This window comes from Pollicipes pollicipes, unplaced genomic scaffold, assembly GCF_011947565.3.
Source record: "Pollicipes pollicipes isolate AB1234 unplaced genomic scaffold, Ppol_2.1 Scaffold_4881;HRSCAF=5763_pilon_pilon_pilon, whole genome shotgun sequence".
Lineage (NCBI taxonomy): Eukaryota > Metazoa > Arthropoda > Thecostraca > Pollicipedomorpha > Pollicipedidae > Pollicipes > Pollicipes pollicipes.
Genome location: NW_023596576.1, coordinates 40,616,330 through 40,625,511, shown reverse-complemented (window position 1 = coordinate 40,625,511; position 9,182 = coordinate 40,616,330). Strand labels below are relative to the sequence as shown.

The following is a 9,182-nucleotide window of genomic DNA, read 5'->3' as shown; positions in this document are numbered from 1 at the left end:
TGCAGGGATACAGTGACACCGATCTTTTGTATTTGCACTGTGTTTGTGACTGAATATTTGGCGTGTAAGCATAATTTCAAAAATGATCATCGAAGTGATCGAAACGTTGAAAAGTAGATGCACTTCGGCAATGTTCTGTATGGAAGCACCTAAAACCATAAACGCCATATCAGCTTTGAATAAAATACCGAGAAGGTCATAATCGTTGAAGTTGCTGTACTGTAGCCATATTATATATATTATAATATATATATATATATATATATATATATATATATATATATAAGGGTGAAGTTTATTATCTTTTTTGGCATTGATGCTAAAGCAGAGCGTGAATGCCATCAACCAGCACCACTTGAAAGTGCTGGTTAAGTTACGTTGCCAAGAATCACACACACAACCACCACACACACCAGAGAGAGAGAGAGAGAAGCGAGATAGAGAGAGAGAGAGAGCGAGAGAGAGAGAGAGAGAGATAGAGCGAGAGAGAAGAGGAGAGAGATAGAGAGAGAGAGAGAGAGAGAGAGAGAGAGGAGAGAGAGAGAGAGAAGAGAGGAAGAAGAGTGATGCATATATAGGTATATATAATAAATATAATATATATAATGCATTTTATATATATATATATCAAATATATCATATATATTTGATATATATATATATATATATATATATATATCAAAAACTCAACGTTTCGGCACGCTATTCCTGCTGCGAATGAACAACGTTGAGCAGAAATGGATGCTCACAAACCTAACGAGCGAGAAGGAGAGAAAAGTGCGGAGCCTATGCACTCTGCCAATAAAGAGGTACCAAAAAATTAATAGTTTAACCTCCCACATCCTACCACTTAAAAGACAGCGCCATCCTAAGGGCTGTTGGAAACAAAGACGGGAGCCGAAAATGGTCGATAATATTTGCAAGCATGCCCCAAGGGGATTGATGGCAGTGTAAACAACTATGCCACGCTCAATAAGTCCCCCACCCCAGTTCTAAATGAGTTGCCTCTGCTACGGAAACAGACAAGCGTCCGGTCTAGATCTTCGAGATCTACTACATCTACCTGCCTTCACTGACCACATATGGCATAAAGCTACATTGTAGTCGTGCATGCCTTTGTGGTTGGTGCTTCTTCCACCACCCCGAAGTCCTCCGCCACTCACAACTAACACTTGGTTTCACTTCAAACCAGCAAAGAAAGTGCCAACCACCTCAGCGCTTACACGCGCCCGACGCATGCTGCCTGATACGAACTCAGCGGCGACCCGCCGACCGTGACCTCGGACACACTCGGATGGTCGCGAGGCAGGAGAGACGCATCTAATGCCCGGTGCAGCGGGATGGTTAAACCTACGTGTTTATGAAGCTTGTGACAAGCCTAGATAAGACAGTATTGGTGGTCTTATTACCCGGAGAAAAAAAATCCAGAAGAATGGAGATATAGTGGCGTTGATATTTCGGCGACATGCATTCATCATCACAAAAGCAGAAGTAAATTCAAAATTGCAGGCCGATGATCCTACTGGATTTTTCGCTTGATTTTTCTAACACTGAGTCGCAATTTTTGCAGGAGCAACATTCAGGGATCTAACAAGGAGCAATTGCCAGCCATTACTACGATACAGTGCATATCTAACTAAGAATTAAAATGCGCGAAAATACGTGCACGTGCGAACGAATTCAAATAAACAGGTATCACGCATAACGCTTCATTCAAGCATGCAGCATCACGCATCAATTATCCATGCAAGCGATTTCAATTAAACAGGCATCGCACATCAAGCGTCAGGCATTACTTACACATGTAAACGATTCTAAACTAGCATACATCGCACATCAAGGCAGATATCACCGTGACATAATCAGCCATGAGGGGCTATGTACGTTGAGGTTTGGTCGCCAACTTTTTATAAGAACAGATTCACTTATTTTCCTGCCTGGGTGGTCCTGTGCTTTGAAGATGCTTTGAGCTCTAAAAGGGGCGTCGAGTCCATATCTAAATGTTGACGTCCTGCATAAACTGTGTATCGCTGTTTAAAAAAAAAGCTGAAAAAGTCGAGTAGGATCATCAACAGGCAACTTTGATTCACTTCTACTGCTGTCTCGATAAAGACATGTGGCCAAAATATCAACGCACCTATATCTCCATTTTCCTGTTTTTTTTCCTCGCGGAAAAAGGCTATTATTACTACCTTATATATGCGAAAAGTGTTTCTCGCAAATGCACTGAAGAACTTACGTAATTGTGACAAGTCTTTCATAGTTCATGTCACTCCCACACCCATGCGTGCACCCTACCCCAGCGTTCTGATGCACCCAAATTTCGTGCAGTTAAACCCCAAGCTCTTGGCTGCGATCGTGGCACTGCGGCACTGCGTGTCACGCGTGCATCGTGACACCGCACGCGTGTCGATTAAGGCACGCAAGGCTGTGGGGTCGCGTCCCGGATGATCCTTTCCGGTACATGTAAAAAACAATTTGGTGGAGTTACGTGATGTTTGCACCGACCAGGCTGTGAGTGAGATTTACCGCGAGAAACAATGGTTTGAGCTGTTTGGAAGCACTTGCGCAATGCGTATCGTTTGGCCTCGTAAATACGCATCCTTGCGTGGATACGTATATCGTGACCTTGCGCAATGCGCATAGCGTCGCTTTTGCGCAATACGTACGGCGTTAAATGGCGCGCAGGCCTCGTTGAAGGGCTGTATTTATGCTGGAATGCGCCGACAGGCTGTAGAACATTGACGCCATTTTACATGACAAGTTCAGCTACTTCGAAACGTCTTTCTGCTTCAGCTTCAACTACGCCCTCTTCGATGGCGTGTAAACGGCCCACCGGACATTCACAGGACCGTTACAACACTGAGACCAATGGCCGGCTGTCGAGGTTCAGCGTACCCCCCGCTGAGCCATTTCCCAGTCATGGTCCCCAGCCCCTCAGTAGGAAAATCATGGCAACATGTAAAGAACTGCAGCCATTTCGTTGGAGGGAGTAAGGACTCTTTACCGAGTCGTGACGCGAAGGTATTTGATTTTGGCGTCATGAGTCATTTTACCTATTTGTTACGACAATCTGACAATAAAAGTCATCCGACAGAAAGAACCCGAATTCCGCCAATAACAGCATGGAAGTACGCACTTCCCACATCGCAACGGGCTACCCGGTGGGCAGCCAACGCTGCCAGCGGACAGAAGAAAAGGTCATAGGCGCGCCGTCGTGTTAAGTGATTGCCGGCAATCGCAGGGAATACATCTTGGCTGCCATGACGTCGGAAACAGCACCACGCAACCATGTGGATGCACTATGCGGCCGGCACGTTCATACAGGGGTGATATCAAGCTGATGCGCCTCTGGGCCGCATCAGCGCAGATACAATCATCATATCAGTATAAATCACTTCATCATGCAATGTGAGAAAACAAGACATGCCTACACTATTTCAAGAAAGCAAAGATCAAGAAACCTCCCAGAAGCTTGGTTTACCGCAACCGGTTTTGAAGTCGGTTTTTTCCATGAATCACCATAAAGCTAATTTTCAGTAGTCTCGGAAAGTGGGAGAGCTATGGCACCCACAGACCCACGAGCATGTGACTTTGCAAGGAAGATCCGTGCCGTGTCTCCAACACCGCGCGGAGACCACCAGCGCGGATGAGGTGGAGCCAGGCGGAGATGAACCATACATCTGAGACGCTGCAAATGAGTGGCCACTCTGAAGGCTTCTTGAAAACGAAGTTATAGTACGAACAGCCTGGAGCAGCGAGGAGACAAAATATCTGCTGAAATATCACTGCTTTTCAGCAAAGGTCTGCCAGATGATATCAGGTGGATATGTGATCCTCAGAAACCATACAACTCTACGGTGATCTTCTATGAAAGTTTTCACCAACGAAGTGGAGGAACGCCAAGTATTAGGTACGCGAAATCCTCTAAAACTGTGGGAGAATATTACATTTTAAAGTAATAGAAAGGCAAACACCCAAGGTAGAACAGACACATCTGACATGGCGAAACACGCCTTGTGGCTATCTCCACTTCCTTACTGCAGGACATTTTTGTTTTTAGCCCTCAGAGCACATCTCGTGTCTGGTGACATTTATAGCCATCATTGTTGTTGTTTAGGGTTTTCGGGCGCGTCGATCGGCGACTACAGTGACCGTTTTAACCTCCCCCCATGCATTTAATTGAAATCAAGCATGTTGACGTTCGACCAAGCATCAATCGAAGTGACAAAATACGTTGCTCACTTTATTCCCATTCTTATTGAAATAAGGGTCAGGCTGCTCCGACATACGTTGGTATTGGATTATGCCAGAAACGTGCACTTGGGGCTACTTGCAAGATGGGCTGAGCAAGATAACTCTGAGATTCTATAGAATTTCTTCCGACAGATGAGTGGGTAGAGCCAGCTCTGCACAATTTTTCGTTTTCACGGCTGCGCGCGGAAGCCACTGCTAAGGAACGTAATGAAAGGGGAAAGACAGTTGCGTTCAATGTGGAGGCCTCCATTCGCGCACGGCGACAACGCCTTTGAGGTCTTCCACTGCCGGACCGTTGATTTCCTGAATTCGTCTGACAAAAACGGCATCAAACCGCCTCAATCAATTCCAGTTGCGCCGGCCGTATGCGAAGGATGAGGGCGAATTGTGTTTCTTCTATCGTCAGAGCCCGGCCCGGGCCTGGGCCATGTGAATATAGCTATACCAATTAAACATGCAGTGAAGGATGTCCTATGCACCACTGCTGTCCTATGTGCTCCGTCCCACATTGGTTTAATGTTCAACCAGTGATACTCATCCATTCACCATTTATCATGGTGGCATACTCGTGTAAAGACCTGCCCGACGTATTGAGGTCCGTCTGTCACAAGACCGCCATCGTCCGCCGACCCTCGTAGCGGCTGCTGCGCTGATCCGACCTTCACACAGGTGACAGGTCACTGCCGCAGCCGGCCGGCCCGGCGACATTCTGAGTTGGCCCGTCCTGCAGCTCCCAAACCGCTCGGCCAACGGTGGTGGCTGAGCCGGCGACCGATGCGCGTTTAGCCGACTGAGACTGGGAGCTCGCCATGCATGCTCTGGTTCTCGTCAGAACCAGGCAGTGCCCGATACCGACCGGGGCTTCCCATGCCAATCGACTACAGTGATAGGGCGACAGGCCGTGTAACTGATCCGTCCGCGTCCATATCAAATCGGGACGCCAGGCCCTGTAATATCGCAGCTCCCACCAGCACTGTCAGAGCGCATATTATGCGTCTATACGAAGCACGCAATGCTGCAATTTTATTCAAGACATCCATGTTTCAGTTCATCACCAACACCACGCAGTGATGCAGTAGCCAACCCCAAAACGGCCCAACCAAGAGCCCAATGCCGAGTGCGTACGTCTGCTTAAAGCTAGCATGTCGTAAAAGCCGGTTCAACGCCAAGCCAAGAGGTGGTCTTTTAGCCGTTCCTTTACACGCCGCTAGAACGGACTACGGCCCACCATGAACGACATCATCACTGTCTGGAAGGTCTCATCCACGTCAATATCGAGGTCCGCCTTCATCAGCATCGGCAGGTGCTCTTCCCGGAAGTCCTGCTTCATGCAAGACTTCGCCTTGGCTCTCTGCAACGCAAGTCACAGATAAGTACAGCGTCGCACAGAGAAACGATCAGTGTCAATGTTGTCAGACCACCCGACCAAGGGTCAGACCAAGTGTCTTCTCCTGAGAAAGACTCTGCATTAGCTGGTTTGAAGAGAGACAAACGTCCGATACTCTTATTAGGGTGATTTAATTGTCTTAATTGTATGATATCGTAAAAAGCATAACTTACAGTGCCACGTGCCTGAGCCATTCTGTACATCAGTGGTGATCACATTTGGTGAGACATACCTTAAGGCACTTGAAGAAGGCCATCTGCCTGCCGAATTCCGCAGTGATCGGTGACTTATCAACCACCGAGCTGGGCAGGCAGTTGGCGAAGTCGTTGCACTCCTCGAGGCCCTCCATCAGGTCCTCCGTCAGGCCCTTCGCCAGGTTCATGCCGGTGACACGCTCCTTCATTGAGGCCAGGTCAATCTGGTTCTCAGCGTCCAGCTGAAGTACACAATACTTGGTTAAGTATAACCGCGCTTCTGTTTTTGGTTAGTTTGCAAACGTGAACGTAGCCATGCATACTAAACAAAATAACCCGTCGTTCAAAAGTTAGCTGTCTAATGCAATCTTACAACAAGACACGTTATATTATATCTTACACTGACAGACTGTAATACATTACAGCAGGTTTATGAGGCTCTGCTCTCCTCCCAGTGCGAATGAACATTTATTATCGGCGAGTCGGTTGGTGACGGGGGTGCCAATCTCTCATCTCCAGTACTGCAAATGGGGCGAAATGTCCTGCTATTGAAATGATCCGTTGCTCAATGTCAAAAGACAAAGGTGAGGACAGCTTTTGGTAACTCCTGGTGGTTTGTTGGCGTGATTGATTGGGACCTAATAGCTTCAACCTTGTCTCATGTTCTCACCACCATGTCTCATGTTCTCACCACTTGTCTCAACTCACCATGTTCATCTCCTTAAGCACACAAGTGATGTTTCCCATCAAATTCGAGATCTTGGCCTGGATCTTCTGTAATCCCTCGGGCCTCAGGCCGTTATGGTTAGATCTCTTCCGTCGAGACCCCTGCGAAATTGACAACAAAGCTATGCATGAGAGAACAAAAAGATGAATGCCAAAGATGATGAATATGTAAGCACTTTGCATCAAGCCCGGTGCGATAGCACTGTGAGCGCCTGCACATAATCACGATAGCAGGATTCGCATGAAAACCTCACAGCGCGTATTACACGTACCTTTACCCTCTCGTCGAACCCGCGTTCAACCTTCCCTCTGTCAACTCGAAGCACTGCGCCAGGTAATCTCTGTCCGCCGACTGCCTGCACCCAGTGACACGCTGAACACACGGACAATGAGAGGGTCAACACCTCCGGCACCCGCACGTCCTGACAGTCCGCGACCACCGTTACCTACAGACCTGAACCTCGAAGATGCCGCCGAAGCGCGCCATCAGCCCGGGTCGGCCGGCCGCATCGTCGCCCATGCACTTGACAGTGGCGGCAGCCACCTCCATCTTGTTGGTCTTGATCGCCTCCTCGCCGAAGCAGCTCTCGGCCATCTGAGAATGCGCGGCCGCGATCATGTAAGCGAGGGCTCGGTGAAACAGTCCAACGATGCACCGGGTCACTTACCCAGGCGAAGGGCGACACCGTGGGAACAAACACCCGGCAACGAGGATGCCGCAGCTGGTGCTGGTGCTCAGCTGAGCACATTCCGCGATACAGCAGACGTGACGGTGCCATCGGTCCGCAGCCAGTCTGCCAGTACTGACCTTTTTCATGGCATACTTCTTTACAAGCTTCTCTGGAAAATACTCAGCTGCCGCACAGAGGCAAACCAGCGCCACAATGTGGATCTGAACCAGCTTCATCGTTCTGGAAAACAAGCGCATAATGACGGTAAATTACAGTCGGGTGGTAATGATAGATTTCAGTTTGATGACGACCAATAAATGACGGACTGATTCAACTTCCCCCTCCCCTAATCGTAGATTAGTTACATGCTTATTGGCCGGCATAGAGTATAACACGCTTATTTCTGAACGAAACTTTGTTTCACTACCCCTACCACCATGCGGAGAAATCCTCACAGAGCATTCTGTAGCATTTCAATATCGGGGTAAATCAAAAGCATGTTTGGCTTCTGGGAGCAGGTAACGGAAGCACATCATCTACCAAAACTTGCCTATTCAACCCGCAGCATGCAAAAGATAATGGTCCCGGTCACAGGTCCTAAGCCTGCCATCACAAATAAGTCTATTCTTCCTGCCTGAAATCCAAGCCGAAGTGCAACCTGCCGGCCAAAGAACGCTCGTGGACCATCAGGTAGATGAGTGCAGTGGCATCGGTGTCGGAGATGCGGAACATCAGACTGAACTCACCTGTTTTCGCTGCGGCCGTGTCTGATCGGCTCCGTGATGTCCGCTCGTATTTATACCGGCCGCCCGAAGCCCGGTGGCGCCCAGCAACAGCGGCGGGACCAACGAGCGACGTCACGACCGAGCGCCCTCACGCAGTGTGCCGGTGAGCGGAAGACCGGAGCGGGCCTGTTATCCGGCGCGAGCAGAGCCGGGGTGCTTGGTCTAAATAGTTCCTATGCTGTAGTATGCAGAATGCGAAGTGCTGACCTGCGATCAATGGGCTTGAAAATCAAGCCCTCCAGTCGCACGTGCAGTGCAAAACAATAACGACAAATCAGGCCAGCGCCCACGTCCAGCATCTGTTCAATGTAGTTGTGGTGCTGCGAGAAACCGACGGAAATCAAGAATAAGCCCTCACAGGACCTGCTCAGGCGGTGAGACAGACAAAGGCCTCGAAACGCGTTTTTGCCAATCCACCAAACATGTTATGTTTGAGACAGTCACTCCTGCTCCACGACTCCTTTCTTTTTCCCGTAAATGACGTGCAATGTGGCCAATAACAACAAGAGTTCCAAGCAGGGGCGTCACTTCACCTACTTTTGAAGGGCCTGAGCCTCCCCCAATCTGCTTTGAGCCCTCCAATGCTCCTCTGAGCCCATCATTGCATATAATCAGAGGGAGTACTGGGCCAAATAAATACTATAAATACTAAGCCATACAATACATGTGAAGTATTGGCAAAATAGGTAGAAGATGCCTTAACACATCACTAAAAGCATCATATTCATTTCGTTCTAAATAATATCCTATAGGCACTTCATGCAACTGCCATGCCATCTCTGCCATCCTTCGTACGTTGAGCCTATCTACAAACATATGACAAGTTTTTCAACGGATAACGCCTGGATTGGAACACAGCACAACTAAGCGAAATATGCAGCAGATTTTGAAAGTAGGGAGAGAGTAGGGAAAGTTGCATCAGTTTTCGCTCTGAGTTCCCTCATACCATAATTACTGAGTAGAGCACTTTACAATAAGTTTTCAAAGTACAGGGTGGCCATGATAAAAGCTTACGCAGTCTTTCCCAACAGTGATAAGTGTATTTATCGCATAATCGTGGCTGACGTGGTTGTATCACGCGGCCAGCGGCAGCGGCAGTCATCAGGGACATCTTGCTAAGATAAACGACGATGCTTTTAGGAGAGTTAAGCTCCAAAGCTTC

The 9,182-nt window shown here is 48.3% G+C and overlaps 1 protein-coding gene across 1 annotated transcript; it reads right to left on the bottom strand.

The window, feature by feature from the left end:
• Positions 1–5,265: 5,265 nt before the first annotated feature.
• On the bottom strand, positions 5,266–8,008 carry LOC119101476 (uncharacterized). The gene is made up of 6 exons (XM_037224818.1): positions 7,982–8,008; positions 7,373–7,475; positions 7,019–7,159; positions 6,547–6,666; positions 5,877–6,080; positions 5,266–5,608 (listed from the first exon to the last, which is right to left on the bottom strand). Exons 2-6 carry the CDS (start codon positions 7,469–7,471, stop codon positions 5,465–5,467), a joined length of 708 nt encoding a protein of 235 aa, XP_037080713.1. The 5' UTR covers positions 7,472–7,475; positions 7,982–8,008; the 3' UTR covers positions 5,266–5,464.
• Positions 8,009–9,182: the final 1,174 nt, after the last annotated feature.